The sequence below is a fragment of the Patiria miniata genome, unplaced genomic scaffold (assembly GCF_015706575.1).
Source record: "Patiria miniata isolate m_02_andy unplaced genomic scaffold, ASM1570657v1 HiC_scaffold_27, whole genome shotgun sequence".
In the NCBI taxonomy this organism is placed as follows: domain Eukaryota; kingdom Metazoa; phylum Echinodermata; class Asteroidea; order Valvatida; family Asterinidae; genus Patiria; species Patiria miniata.
The window spans coordinates 8,264,825-8,281,032 of record NW_024037066.1 but is presented as its reverse complement, the minus strand read 5'-3'; the positions used below and the strand labels follow the sequence as shown (position 1 = coordinate 8,281,032).

General features: G+C 37.9%; 1 protein-coding gene across 1 annotated transcript in view; it reads left to right on the top strand.

Annotated features, from left to right (window-relative positions):
- The window catches only part of LOC119734393 (potassium channel subfamily T member 1-like), a 49,735-nt gene that overhangs the window by 18,374 nt on the left and 15,153 nt on the right, over nucleotides 1-16,208 (top strand). The window contains exons 6-16 of the mRNA XM_038207891.1: nucleotides 988-1,062; nucleotides 3,043-3,126; nucleotides 3,656-3,750; nucleotides 7,096-7,279; nucleotides 8,031-8,195; nucleotides 9,172-9,308; nucleotides 9,416-9,479; nucleotides 13,381-13,489; nucleotides 13,968-14,076; nucleotides 14,274-14,423; nucleotides 14,817-15,199. Of these exons, the coding sequence (XP_038063819.1) occupies nucleotides 988-1,062; nucleotides 3,043-3,126; nucleotides 3,656-3,750; nucleotides 7,096-7,279; nucleotides 8,031-8,195; nucleotides 9,172-9,308; nucleotides 9,416-9,479; nucleotides 13,381-13,489; nucleotides 13,968-14,076; nucleotides 14,274-14,423; nucleotides 14,817-15,199 (1,555 nt within the window). The remainder of the gene's footprint in view (nucleotides 1-987; nucleotides 1,063-3,042; nucleotides 3,127-3,655; nucleotides 3,751-7,095; nucleotides 7,280-8,030; nucleotides 8,196-9,171; nucleotides 9,309-9,415; nucleotides 9,480-13,380; nucleotides 13,490-13,967; nucleotides 14,077-14,273; nucleotides 14,424-14,816; nucleotides 15,200-16,208) is intronic.

Genomic DNA, 16,208 nt, shown 5'->3' with positions numbered 1-16,208 from the left:
TTTCTCCTCTTGAAATGGGTTTCCGGTTGATTGGATTTCTAGAACATGTGTTTGATGAAGCGCCAGACTGGCAGACATTGTTTGCATTAATGATCTGGCCACAGAGACAACTTTCATTTGGTAAATGTACATTGTACATGTATATGATGCTCTTGGTAGTCTGATAGTTCATTTTACACATGTATGACACCTTTTTTTTTTTTGGCTACAGTTCTGTACATGATGCACTTATAACATTGCAAGGCCCTCAAAGACGTCATCCAGTTGCTTCTGTAAGCCATCAGAAAAATCCCAACAATTTCAGAAGCATAAAGCCATTAGAATCATGGAAAACATTTTCTATAAACAGAGAAGTGACAAAATACATCACATACATTGTACATACATGTACGGTACATCTAAACTGTCCATAGTAGTCCTTTTTAAGTCAACTCCTAATGGAATTTCAGACAGACAACTTTTATTGACATTTTGCACGAGATGTCTTGGGATTGAAGTGTTTACCTGATTGTCAATGACGCATAAACCTTGTCTCTTTTGGAAGTGGACTGTATGTGGACAGATGAAGTTACTGAAGTGTAAGGTGTGAGTCTAGGTCGGGGCTATATTATATTTCTCATGTTGACACCCAGATGTGCAGACTGAGATCTCCGTCTGCGTAGGATAGCTATTTTTCCCCCTCTCAACTGGGATTTTTACAGAACCGTCTTTCTTTGCTCAGGAGGACCGCAGGGAAATCAGTGCAAAGGCAAACAGGACAGGTTGCCCTCTGAATAAAGAATGAGGGGCGAAAAGATGAATAAATAAATACAATCATTGCAGAGATGCAGCAAATGAAAAAGAAATACTCTCGTGTTTCCTCAGATGGGCCCCTGAAACAAGAAGTTCATCTCTTGAGCGTTTGTTATATATGCACTGCCTAATTTGCTTTTAACTGATTGTTTGTAATTTGAATCCAGTTTGATTTTTTTTTCTATCTGTTTCTAGGGCAACCTTTTGCAGCAGATTTGCACAATCTACTTTTTCCTGGAGCTGCTGAATACGGTGCCGTTTGTACTCACGGTAAGAAGCCCTGACCCAATTTATGTTCTAGTTTCTGATAATGCTGTCCCCAAAAGACCAAAAAATAATCATGTAATAGTGTACGGTACATGTACTGGTCAATCGATTTATATATTAATCTACGTCCATGAGACTGTATTATTATTATTATTTTCATTCTGTTTTCACCACTTTCAGCTCAACTTATTCAATTAATAAGCAAAAAGTCGATAAACACTTGCATGGGGCCTATGACATGACATTTTTAGGGCCTGAGTCACGGACTTCATGATACATGATCAACTCATCCTTTTTGTAATTTGTTTTCTTAATCTTTGCAAATGTCTGCATATATACTTACTTTATAATATTTTGATGGCTAAATGCCTTTTTGAATAGCGATGCAGTGTACCGGTAGTTCCACAAGATTATCGAAATTAAAAAAATATGATGTCTTTATCGTTACGTGTTTTCATTGCTGTCCTGAAAAAGAATCCTTTTAATGGATTTTTCCTTGGTAGTTAATTATTAAATGAAATTGTTGAATCCAAATAATAAACATGCATTTTGTTAGTATGACTTTATCCTTGAGGATTTATGTTAATGTAATTACGTTGTACTTCCTCTGTCTGTCAGCCTGATATGAGATTAATTTAAACATCACAAAGGTTCATTTCCACAGCGAAATGGTAGTTGAGAGGCAGCCTGATATTGATTATTTTTTACCAGGTTTTGCCGGGCAGATCTAGAGAGAGGGGAAAAATCCATATTACTTAGAGACACCAAACTATAAGGGGCACTGCACAATACAACGCTTCATTAAGCATTGGGTCTGGAAAAAGGCTTTTCATCTTCATGGTCAAGTCCCTGCACATAATGTATTAAACCTGTCAGCATGAAATGAGCTTAAAATTGCCATTTTGCAGTTCAGTGGGGCAAAGCCAAATATGAGGTGTGGTTGATTCTGTATTGTCAGGTAAACGTCAATCTGTAAGTCCTGTTCTACCGGTACCTTTTTCCTTTTTATTTTTGTGTTTCAAACATTTGTAAAAGCAATTTTCATCCAGTTTAAGTAGTTGGCTGTTCATTCACTGTTATACAACAGCAGGATTTTCAATGCCATTTTCTCCAATTTTTGTTTATACTACTACTACTACTATTTTATTTCTCGGGAATAAATCAACAAATACATGTAAACAAATGACTAAAGTTACAACACAAAAACCAAAACTTTAGAAACATAAACAAACAAACAAACAAAAACAAAATACCATTCAGCTCCCGAAGGATTGCCCAAAAGAAACATTGTTTCTGTCTAGGGGTTCTCCAAACTGACTGGCATACGTGAAAACAACAAGCCATAAATATAAAAAGTAGTTTTAACTATACAACAAAAAAAGTAATGTTTGTTTTGTTTTTACTTTTATTTTGTTCAATTTAGTTCAATAAAACATATATTTTCACTCTGTGTAGGCATCATCCCAAAAAGCCGAAGCTTGTGGTGGATGTGCCCAACAATACAAGACAAAACTAGACAAACAAAGCTTATTATAGAATTTAGACAAAATATCAAAATTAAATAGACATGTATAACGGTTAAACAAAGCAGACACGACAAATAAAAGCATTTTAAAAAACGGGTAAACCAACTGAACGTAATAATGAATCAGGCACTCTGAGAACTAAGTAGGAATGTTTTTAGTTTATATTTGAATGTATTATTTCAAGTTGGCTGTCTTTATTTCCACTACAGAATTAAGTACCCCCAAATGTCATGCAGTTACAAAGCTCTTGTTCTGCAGAATCCAGAAATGAAAACATCTTAAATTCTTAAAAAGTCCGACCGAATGCTCATTTTGTGGTGAGGGGTTTCATATCCTGCAGCAGTTAATTACATGTCTTTGCTTCATTGTTTACAATGTACAAATGTATGTAAATGTAAAAAAAAAAAAAAAAAAAAAACCAGGAATTGAAATGTTTTTTTGTTTTGCCATGCTGCAGATTTTTTGGGAGCCCCTTCGGAATCTCTTCATTCCCGTCTTTCTCAACTGCTGGCTCGCCAAGAACCTGCTACAAAATTTGTTTGTGAGTAGACGCACGCACACAGCTGCTATTTTTCTTGATTCGTTTTTCTGACTGAGCGAGCAATTTTTGACAGCTCATCAAACCATGAAATGACCCGTCCACTATACCATGTGACAGAACACGGCTCAAAAGGAACTGAAAAGACTGATGAAGTGGAACACAAATGGAGCTTCCATAGTGATTGCTGCATTCAATCTTGTTTTTGTCAAGAGCAGATGTACAGAGATTTTAAGATGCAAAAACAAGAAGAGCTGATTTCTAGTATATTTAATATGTACAATATATTAAACTGTTATAATTTTTCCTTTAGGTATTCATTTGTGGGATTATCCCCCTCCTCTGAAAACTAAATATTCCATTATTTTCTTCTGCAAGATTTCTTCCGTTTTCTGACTTTTGGCATATCCTTGGCTTTATTTTTACCAAGAAAAATAATAATAATAACTAGTAAAAAAAAGCAGCAAAAAGATTTAAACTTGGAGGAAAATGTTTCTTATTTTCAAATAACTGTTCTTTTTTTTTTTTTTAGAATGATCTTCATCGGGTAATGCAAAAGCCCCACTCTGCCTTATCGCAACAGTTGATGATTCTTCTCTGCACTGTCCTGTGCCTCATATTCACAAGGTGAGCTTGGGCCCACAAAATGTTCATTTCTTTTATTTTTAAGTTAAATTGTCCATGTCAATATTGATGTTGCTAGTCAGTGTGCAATGCAACTCATGTTCTAAGCATGTTTGTCTGGTGTATCGGCAGCTCTCTGTATGGGCCTTATTCACGAGTGGGCCGGAGAGTGAGGTGAAATCTTCATGTTTAGAACCTGTGTAGAGAAACGAAAGCAATGATGTTACAAATTAATACCAGTCTGCTCTGATGAATAATTTAAAATTTGTGATTAAACATACTCTAATGTTTTTAGCCACATTTAAACATGTTAAAAAAAATAATTAAAGTGAGGCTATAGTGAATAAATAGTCTGGCACCATCCCATTCAACAGTTCACAATTTATGAAATACATTCAGGGAACACAACAAAAATGGCCAACTTGTACATAAGGCCCATTCTGTACATCAGCAATTGTGATCCGGAGGAGGAATTTTTTTCCAGGATCTGAAGATATCAAGAAAGATTCTTACGCGGTAGACTATCCACATTTGCAAATTGGTGGTAATAACAGCCAGGACCAATTATCTGCTAATTCTGCTTTGGGCTGAGCAAAAGTCAAATTGTGAAGCAGGCACCAGCAATTTACCTTGTTACATTTTGCATTTGTTAAACATGTTAAAGGGAATGTACAACATTTGCTCTTGTTGCAATTTTCAGAAATAAATGCATTTGGAGGATTAGTATGTTATAGCAAATATTGTTAAACTGTTGTTTCACGTTTTGGGCTTGTAGATGCTGGAAAAACCAAGAAAACCAACCTTGTTCTTGTAGTCTGGTTCCCCGACCCCACTTAAGATGAAACGGAGCAATTTGTAGACTTTGGGGAATTGTAAGGTCAGAGAATCAGTCTGGCAGGCTTGTACCCCTTCACAGGTGTGTAATCAATTGCAAAGAAAATGCAGAATAACTAAAATATGAAATATTAGGAGCAGTTTTGTAAAAAAAGAAGCCAGTTTTCTCCTTCTGGTAATACCAGGAGCCACGATATTACAGGATGCTTTAGACTCTCATTCCCTAACAATCTAGTAAGGTATTTCGTGATAATTTGATCATTTCGTTTTTTGATGTTTGCAAATGTTGTGTCTTCCCTTTAAGCGAATATACATGTATTCTGTGCTTAGAAAGTCTCTGAAGTCTGACATTGTCCCTAGGTCATTAAGCTCCCATTTTGCATTATTAAAGCAAGGTTCACCCTCCTTCTCATGTAAATTGCTCTTGGGAGGAACGCTTTGTCACACTTCTTGCTCAATTGGTTGATCGTTACTTGAGCTTTGTTCACTAATGACTGAATAATACATGTAGCACTAGCACATAGTGGCAATTGCCTTGCAGTACCGTGAATGTAATTAGTAATGAGTTCTGCTGTTCAGGTTGTCTGTCCTCTAATGCATGGTTCTAGGATCATTATGCAGCCAACAAGAAGAAACCACACATTTCATTACAGTGTACACACTGGGTATTCAAACCTGTATTGTGTTTTGTTTACTGGTATATTTTTTATTTATTTTTTAAAATATATCCAGGTTTGCAGAATGATAAGAAAAAGTACTGAGCTAGTTATTTCCCACTAGATCAGAGCAAGCCTGAAATCTGAAAATATATTCATTTTTGTTGTGATTATTAATTAAAAACTTCTTCAAGTTAGTCTAGCATCCTGCAAAAAATCATGAAAAGTGAATGACATTTTATTTATTTATTTGAAGAAAAAAAATTATAAGAATTTTACAGTTGAAACGGTACGAGAATTAATTGATATAAAAACAGACAAGGATTAACCCTCAATTTGCATAAACACGTCTGCATGGACTTTCCACGATTCTTGCCAAGTTGTGTAAATTACTATTAACCAGCCAGCAGCAATTGGGGACAGCATGCACCATTTAAAGATGATGCACTGTTCTGGATTTATGCATGATCCATGTAAACCCCGCCCCTTTGCGTCTCCCCGCTATGTGCTAGAAGCGTGCACATAACACATGAACTTGTGAATCTATTTCAGACTTTTGTCAGATATTTGGTCGCAGCAATCATACATGTAGCTGTGATTGGTCATAATCATGAGGCATGGCTTAAAGATGGTACTTTACATTTAAGTTGTAAACGTTTAGCCAAACTATTAGTAACTGTTTACGAATAAATGTGGTACACTTGAACCACAAGTGTAAAGTTCTCAAAAGTATCACATGTCTTTTCTTTTTCAGATGGGGTTGGGATCGGGACGGGGAAATGTAGATTTTATTATCCATGTTTTTGTTAAAACATTTAGGAAAATTTACATACATTTAAAAAAATCTTTTCATTTAAACGTCATGTCCTTATCATGGCGCAACAGCTCCTACAGTAGGCTGGGCTCCGCATTCCAGAATCGATTAAATTACTTGAAAAGCCTCAGTTGATCTTCTTGATTTCAGGGCAGTTGTGATTTTCAAATCAATGAAATAGTATTATCGTCTTGTTTTCACCCTACCCCCAAACTTCCCATGCCCTCATATACATGATTCCTGTCATTGTCTTTATCTTGACTTTCCATCCGCAGGAGCTTTCATCAGTGCTGCATGCTGTAGTGAATGGGTGTACATTAGTGCTGTGTCCATGTACATGTACAATGCTAGTGGTGGTTGGTACTCGATCAACGTAGTGTAGAAGATTATGGTGACTATTATTGTGTCTGTATGCTTTATGCTGCTTATCCTGCACTGTGTTGTTGTAAGTGATAGATCAAAAAAATCAGTCATTTTTCCTGCATTGTCTGCAAACCTGTTTAACCTTTTTAATTGTTTCTTGTTTTGTTTTGCTGCACCAAAAACTTTTCAGAACATTGCTTGCACGTTTGCATGAAATGAAAGCATATGCACGTATGTTTATGTGAATGCACATTCCGTTACAAATGTAAATATATTCCTTTCATTTAACTTCAATGTTCACCTGTGTCAAAATTTGAAGAAAAAAATTAATTAAACTGTTGAATTGAAAAGATGTTTATCTGAAACTGTTCCAAGTCACAAATGTAAAAAAATTATTATCAATTAATTTTTTTACATTTGAATATGAACATAAACATTCCATAAAGGTGAGTGTGAACCTTCAATTTGGTTAAATGTATCGTCACGTGGACCAATTTACGTTGTTAATGATCAGTTTTGAAGCAAAACTAAACCCAATGGTCTCTTTCAGTCATACATGTAGAAAGAACAAAACGTGCATAAATCTCGTAATTTGGTCCGGCTGTCCTTTTAGTGTTTTTCAACCACTGTAATTGGTCAAATTTTTGAGTCTGTGGTTTTGTCCAATCACGATGTTTGCAGCTGGATGGGAATCCACCATTTGGAGAGAGGGGACAATCATGGCATGCCGCTGTTCCACGCGCTGTACTTCACCATCGTCACGTTCTCAACGGTGGGGTACGGGGACATCCATGTAGACATCTGGCCCTCACAGCTCTTCATCTTGTTCATGATTGCGGCCGCCCTGGTTGTCTTGCCCATACAGGTAAGGGCTGGTTCTTAAATACTCAACCAAAATATGCATGTGGACCTGGACGGACATGCTTCAAATTTCCATAAGTTGGTGCATTTTTAACTCTGGTGAATTTTGCTGTGGTTGGCATTTGGCGTCAAATTTTATTTTGCATTTGCAACAGTTGTGTGAAGGATAAACTGTCCTTTGGAGAAAAGAAGTGGAATTTGAATTATTCAGAAAATCTAGGGAAATTTAGGGAAGTTTTGAAGCATTGTTGAAATTAGGGGGATTCTTAAAAAAGAATTTACAATGTTAAAATAAAAGATGGAAATTTTAATACACATCCATCCTGTAGTTGTTAACAAAGATCAATCGAGTCAAATTCTGGAACTTAATATGTGCAATTTTGTGATGTTACGTCCCAAATATTGAAGTTTAGCAAACAAACTTGGGAAGGACAGCCACTTAACCATGATATTTAATTGTTGATTCCGAGAAATGATCCAAAACTCCTAGTCTGTGTTCTGTGGTCTCCTTCATCATTACTATTTGATGGATGTAGAAGATTTGAATAATACATTTTCAGGTTAATTCACTGAACTCTTAAAAAAGCTTTTATTTTATTAATTTCTCCATTGAAATTTCAAACTCCATAGCTTGTCACTTGTAGGGTACAAGGATTCTGAGGTCACATTGTCTCTGTTAGTATTCCTGGTACCCCATAAAGACCATGTACATGTAGGTATAATCACACCTGCCGACACATTTGCCATCTCCACAGTTGGAGAGGCTAGCTTACCTGCTGATAGAGCGACAGAAACAGGGAGGCACCTACAGCCAGCACCGGGCCGAGTCAGGCAAACACGTCGTGGTCTGTGCCACAGTGTTACAGTACGATTTGATCACAGACTTCTTGAACGAGTTCTACGCGCACAATCTGCTGCATGTAAGTGAGGCAGAAGAAGTTGTTTAAAATGTCCAACTGAAGAATTCATGGAGTGCAACTTTTGTATACTGGATCCTTAATATGCGTGAGATTGCCACATCTTCTTGGTGTTATGCATCATTGGACAAAGCTGCCTCATTACCTGGAGCAGTGCTTCCCCTGCCCATTCAAACATGAGGTGGCCTACCTCTCTACTTTCAGTGGCCACGTCGCTCAATTTTTGCCAATACCACCACCTCGCTGTGAACATTTACAATATCAATTGAAAAATTTTCATTTTGTGTAATTTATGAGCGTTTTCCTTGACCTCCATGTATCAAGAACTCACAATTTTGATGTGTTTTTGGAATCATCATGTCTTATTGTGAGTGCTGCATTCTTTTCAGTTTGCAGACTGTAAATTTCGTTTCAAATCATCAATTTGAATTGTTGCCACCTCGCTCAGTGCATTAGCCAGGGAAAACTCTGACCTGGAGGGGCATTTATAACTATAAGAAGCAGATTCTTTTCTACCCAAATTCTGAAGAGGGGGCACAAGTCTCGAGTTGGGGGTTGGTGCATCCCACATGCCCCCCCCCCCCCCATAAAACCATATCCCCACCGTAGTTATGCCACTGCCGCATCTTGCTGATTTGTGATAAACACTTATGACAACCTCAATCTGGCAAACAGTGCTATTCAGTACATTCAGTTACAAGTACTAGTAGTTGCAAAAACGGTTTCAAAGCATCCATGATATTGACAGGGGTGTGAAATCTCAGCTTTAAAGCTGATTTCAGCTTTTTTTGTGTTGGATTTCAGCTTTTTTTTTCAGCTTTTCCCTCACTTGCTGTGTACACAAGTATATAGGAGATTTCCAAAGTTCAGCTTTTTCACACCTTTTCCAGCTGTTTTCAGTTATTTTTATCAGTGGTCACTCACACCCCTGATTGATCTGCATAACAATAACACAATGTCCTTCTCGTCCATGTTGCAGGGCCACTTTGTCGTCTTGGTGTCGCCGTGTGAGCTGGATAATGCCCTGCGTGCATTACTGCAGGTGCCGCTGTGGGCTAATAGGGTCATCTACATCCAGGGGTCTGTCTTGAAGGATCAGGACCTCATCCGATGCAGGTACAGTAACACACCAAAGATGCTTGACCATTCACAACCATCCCTAGAAGAAATCTTAATATGACTCTTAAGAAATCTTTTTTTTTCTCTGTAACATTTATTGGCAGGATCAACATTGCCCAGGCTTGCTTTATTCTCTCCCCTCGCAATGTCATGGATAGGTCTGAGGCCGTAAGTACATCATTCTAATCAAATTCATATTTGTCATCCAAACAAATTAGTCGGGATGGCATACTTATTTGTGGTATGTGTATTATATGGAAATCCATCAACTAATAGCCATTCTGTGAATTTAGGTCTAGCTTTATTGTCAAGCCTTTGTCCATGTTTATTGCAGTTAAGGGAGGGTAATTTGATGTTGGCAGGTGTACAATGTAAATCGATAAAATTCTGCTGAACTCTGCCTCTAAAACTCTCTGCTGTTTGGTAACAAAATCCGAAATACTTGTACACTGAACATTTGTGAATAGAAGTGCAATTTTGAAATAACCCTACTGGTAGTTACTTGTCTATAACTTTTACGTAAGCTTCTTCATGTCTGACAAGCTCTTCCTAACTAAACAGTTTAAAACTTGAATAGCAATCTTCTATATACCGGTATGCAAGCTCCTTAGAATGTACCGTAGCTGTGTTGAGATAAGTTGGATCACATGCAGCATGTGTGGGCTCTTACGCTAATGCTTTTTACTTCCACTGTAGTCTTTGTGGTGATTTATGTCTTTCCCTCAGCAGCAAAGGGAAAACATAGTCACACATTTTTTACAATTGTTTAATTTTTTTTTCTTCTATTTCCACATTCATCAGTGTTTAATGCCAGGACCAAAAATACAAATCAACTTAACCCATGAGCACATGTACTACATTGTATTACATTGTATTACATTGTGTTTATTACCTGAAGAATCATAAAACCCTAAAGTGGTCGGGTGGTTTGGGGCGCTACAGTTACTCAAGGGTTAACACTAGAATCAACTAGTGGGAGAAATATATAGGGAGTAATAGGCAGCCTAGGGCCGATTGAGGCGCTACAGTTACTAAAGGGTTTAACTAACACTAGAATCAACTGCACATTGCATGCGTGTTCATAAACGAGTACCGTAGTTAATAGATACAAGTAAGAAAGAAATAGAATATATGGAAATGATTCCACAGCGATAGATCACTTACACCTAACACGTTGCCGCATTTCATTAATTGTGTCATTTCACGGTGCAAATTACACATGTAGTAGTAGACACGTGATGAGTTAGTCTTTCACACCAGCCACTGAATGCAGTTTTTTTTTGTTTACATTGTACCATGTCCATATATCTACTAAGACTGTTCAACTCTGCTACAGTGATGTTCACAGCAATAGTGAAGATAAAAAAACATAATCCCTCAAACCAACTTTGCCCTTTAGTTTTTAGCGTAGGGAGCGATGCTTCCAGAGCATATTTTCATAAACTTGATTTACGTGACAATATACACAAAGTCAAAGTGCTGTCGGCTGGTCACTGATTTAAAGTTTGTATTCTTTCAACGTTAGAATTGTTTTCTCTTGAAACTGACAACGCAGTGTTTTCCTTCCCACTTCCTGCTTCTCTCAGGCCTTGACTTTGCGCAAGAACTCTAAACATGACCCCTCTGACAAAAAGCAAGGTGTCTCCTCGAACACTATCAGAGACAGAATAGTAAGCACTCATCAAGGAAAGAAAAGCTCTTTGCCTGTCGTTTCTTTAGTCTCTTTCAATTCCTTGTCCTGTACTTGGGGGTACTCAAGTCTTTCTCACGCAAAGCATTAAAGGGGACGTGTGTTGCTGTGTTGATAAGCTGGCGTCTGTTGGTTTCAACTCGAGATGGAATGTAAAATGGAAATTCGGTCCGAGTTAAACATTTGTAATGCTGCAGTTGGTTGAGTCTGTGGTTGCTTTGCATGGTTGAGATGTCCGATTGTGAACAAATCAGATGCTGCGTCAGCATTTGCAGCAGCGAGAGCCCCTTTAATGTGATTGCGTGCCAGGCCTGATGGAATGAGCCTTGGAAAATAAATGTCATCTCGAGTCCCTTTTGTACTTTACTCCCTGGCTAAAAGCCTTTGAAGTAGAACCAGACAAATGGACACATATTGGCTCGGAGAACTGAAATTCACCAAAATGTCACTATTTTAAAATCAGGGAAAAAAATCGAGAAAGCAATTTGACGCTGTAGTTTAAATATCACATAAAGAGTTTCGTAGTTAACAGACTGCAACATTTAAAAAAAGAAATTGAAATTAAAATTGTTGAGAGAAACATCATTAAAATATTCACCCTACTCTACGATACGGCTTTGTCCAACCAGGCCTGGAAGTTGAAATGCATGGTCCTGGATATTGTCAGGCCTGAGAGAACCGGGAATAAACTGAGGGCCGTCTTTTTATTTTAATCCTGTTTTATAACGACTAACAATTTCTGATTAACCATGACATGTTCAGTTTTGCACATAGCTTTTGCTCGTTAATGTTACACACAACCGTTCATTGTCCTGCAAAATACAAAATGTCTTCCCCAGTGCAACCCACACATACTGCACAATTATGTTGTTTCTTTTGGTGCATGAAAAGTGCTCACTTTTTATTCCTTTCTAACAATGGCAGATTTAAGAGTTTGAATTCCTAAGCATCAGAACAGGGGAAAGAAATGTTGCCGGCGTAACAAACTTGTGGAATTTTGTTGAGTACCCCCACTGTACTCTTGTGATGATTGATGATTTTTTTGATTTTTGTTTGTTTGTATTTTTTTAACGTATAAAAATTGATTAATTTTGCTAACTGCATATTGGTGGTGTGTTTCATATACAACAGGTGTTTAATATATTTGTGATGCATACCATAGTAAGCATGAGAATGTTCCTTCTCCCAACACACATACATTTGTGTTCTGCTTTTGCTTTATACTTGGATCGCACCTTTTAGAGCTTTATAGCTTAATACATGTTTGTTGAGGTCTCTGCAAAAAAAAAAATGTGAAAATAGCACTTTGTCATTTGAATTTCAGAACTTCAGAAAAAGGAAAAGTTTTACTGAATACCTTGGGTGTATCAATCTTAAAGGCATACAGGATCGTTTGCTTTTCATGTATTTTGATTATTCCAATAAGAACGCCACTCAAAATTAAAAAACCTAACCTGTTTAAGTCTCAGCTCAGTGGATGTTTTCAAGAAAACAGAGAAAACCATGCACAACCTTTTGATCACAAAACACGATTTCGTCCATGGCTCTGTGCACAAGTACCCCCTCATTGGTACAAAACGGAGAGTTGGGGGAGACATTGGGAGAAACATTTGAACGCATTGCCGACAACGCATTGTGAACCACTTTGCACACACATTGTTTCCCCTATTCTTGGGCCAAGCTGTCAGTGATTTTAGTTACTGTTGTAGGGCTCCAACACACAGCTGTTTTTGACTTTCACTAACATCTTGGGAATTTGGCAGGAATAGGGCGTGGCCGTTTTATGTAAATTAGACTCTTGGTGTAAATATTAATACTGACTGTAAACCATATATCACGATCGCTGAAAATAAAGAAAAAGATAAACCACTACAAAATTCCCAAGACATGAGTGCGAGCAGGTGCACTGGTCTAATTATTGTGTCGTTAGAGAGCGCACTATGTACGATCCACTGTCGATCACTAGCGTCTTGGATCAAGACTATTTGTCCCCCCACTGGAGCTCAAAAAGTGCTCAAAAAGCGCCCTCTCTTGAACATGCATGAGCCCATATAACTCTTTATTTCCAAAATTCAGTCAAAGGACCGAATTCAAAAATTCCCGTGAGTTGTATTTAATAAGACTCGTGTGCAGCTTGAAGTGTCCAAGTTATATTTTTAAATGCATGCTGTAGTAGAGGAGTTTTTTATAAAGCAAGAAGAATCGGTTGATATAATTTTTTTTTTCCCTATTTATTGTTGTGGTGTTAAATGTGGAAAATGTCTAACTTGTTTTGTTGTCAGAATGTCAGCTGTTTCATTTTTAATTTGTTTTCATTTTTATTCTATAATGTATGAATGGATTGATATTATTTTCTTGGTCTCATTTCTTTCTCCACAGGATCAGCAGACCATCCTGAGGACATGGTCTGTCAAGGACTTTGCCCCCAATGTTGCCCTCTACGTCCAGATTCTTAAGCCGGAAAATAAGTTCCATGTGCAGTTTGCAGGTAAACAGGCATTCTTAAAAAATAGAGCGTACAAATTGATCTAAAAAACCTGCAAGATTTTGAGAGAATACAGTACGTCCGGGCACTATATATAGAATCTACAACATGTGTCATATCGTATTTTTGGCATTTACAGTATTTTATGTCCTGACTAGGCCCATCCAATCAAGGGCAATGAATGGGTATTTTGAAAGAAAAAGCATTATAATTGATGACATATTGAACATATTGCAAACTAAAAATTTACAATGATTGACCTCAACTTCCCTTCAATCGATCGCGCAGATGAAAATTGGGTAAATTCAAACACGGAGTCTTTGCCTAGACTAGTCAGTGTTTGATACCAAGACGTTCACATGAAAGTGAATGTGAACTGGCGAAACTTACATGTTCTATAGGAAAATGGGAGGTTTTTTTTCTTGGCTTGAGACGACACTTTTCGGACGTTGGAAGTAAAATTGGTTTGTTTTTTCCCCAGATCATGTGGTATGCGAGGATGAGTTCAAGTATGCGTTGTTGGCCAACAACTGCCTGTGTCCAGGGACCTCGACGTTTGTAACCTTACTCATACACACGTCCAGGGGACAGTAAGTACATCGGCAATAATAAATAACACGAGTACAGCATGTTTAATTCCACAAATCTGTGAATGCCAAGCACATTCCTTGTGAGGCTGTGTCTAGAGTCCATTATCAGTTCCCAGGAGACATTAGCTTATAAATTTAAAAACGTTGTCTGTTGTTGTTTTTTTCAAGCAACGCCGTATTTCTCTCTGTTTTTTCAGGGAGGGCAGTGATTCCCACTCTCAGTGGCAGCGTACCTACGGCCGTTGTTCCGGCAACGAAGTCTATCACATCAAACTGGGCGACAGCAGGTTCTTTGTAGAGTATGAAGGAAAGAGCTTCACCTACGCGTCTTTTCACGCTCACAAAAAGTAAGTCCATACAAACAGGAAAAACAAAATAAAGACATTTCAGCTGATGTAGTGACAAATGTGATGTTGATCAAACTGCGGATAACATATCGCTGCTGCACACTGTTCTAGTGTACTCCAGATTTCCTGCGAAAATGTCTGAGTCCTCTAAAATTCTTCTTTTGAAATTTTGAGCGGCTCGACCTTGCACAAAAGTACTATCAATCGAGTAAACATCAGATCCTTCAAAATTTGGAGGGATGTTAGAAGATTTAGAAATGTACAAAGCCCAGCCAATTTCTGACACACTGGACTCTTTTTGTGGAGGATTCAAGCAGGTTAAATAAAAAAAATTTATAAAAAATATGCAGGGAGTTTGAGTTGATGTTTGATTATTGCCATTCTGTGTAATAGATATGGCGTCTCTCTGATTGGCATCCAAAAACTGGACGAGAACGCCAACATTCAGCTGAACCCTGGGCCCCGCCACATCATGCGGGCCACCGACACCTGCTTCTACTTAAACATCACCAAAGAAGAAAACTCTGCATTCATCCTCCGTCACCCACGGGAAGAACGCGAGAAAGAGAAACCAGACACCAGCAAAAGCTCCAACTACGTGCCGCCGGACAATGGTGGGCTGACGCGGGTGGAGAGCGCCATTGCTAGCGTGGGCACGTTGGCGTTGGAGCTGCATCACATGGGCGGGAAGGTCAGCTCACCGACGCACTCGGCAGCCGCAAGTCCCGTCGATTCGCGGGACAGCTACATGACCCCAGAGGGCAGAGAATCCGCAGGTATTACAGATTGTTTTTATTGAACAGGGCCAAGTGTCATAATGCTGAAAATATTGTTAAGCAGATTTATTTGCTAAGCAGAAAGTCAGCGGAGTACCAGTTACAAGCAATGTACAGCACATAGTAGTTGGCTCGTAACCTGTTTTTGCTAAGCAGATGTTTTCTGTGCTTAGGAAGTTTCTGTGCTGAGCAGCTCCATGCCATTGGCTCCTGTACATGTACATGGCTCATAACGGGCCTGGAAATCTGGAAAAGCCTTGACTAGTATGGAGGAAAGCCTGGGTTCTCTTATCTGCCTTCAAAGGACTGGAAAAAGCCTGGGAAATCAGACTTGTCTGATTGGGGAAAAAATCAATTGTTAATTATCCCAAAAAATATTCGTTATGGTGCATTGTTTTACATATATCTTTGAAGCTTTCAATATTTTTTTGTCTATTTTTCTCAGTGCTTTTTTGTTAAATATTTTCATACAATTGATATTTTTCTTGTGTTTGTTTCTCATGTTGAAGCTTTAGTTCTAGAACTTAGAACGTGTTGCTCCTTGTGAATTTAAGCAAAAGGCATTGAATCATGGAAAGGTTGCATAAATTGATTTCATTAATTTTTTTGCCTGTAGAAAGTTTCCTTAGACAAAAAAAAAAAAATATGTGGAAGCATGTGTTTCCTCTGTATGACCCCTTTGTGTCAGCTATTGTGTCTTGTGTACATGTGTTATAGTTTCGTCAGAAGCCAGCATGCAGAATCAGTGTTTCATCAAATTGCGAACCACTTTTGATTTAAGTTTTATCCCAGTTTCAAGAGGAGATGCAAGTTGATGTTATTTTTAAGAATTGCCTAATATCTGTTTCAGGGGAAACTATGACTTAACACAAAGTTTTAGGTTGTTTTTTTAAGAGTTTGCTGAAATGTTTGCTGAACTGAGAAGGGTACTTATGTAACAGGCATGCAACTTTTCCTCGGATCCGCTGATCTTGTTTTTTTTACTTCTCATGAATGCCATTACAAATTG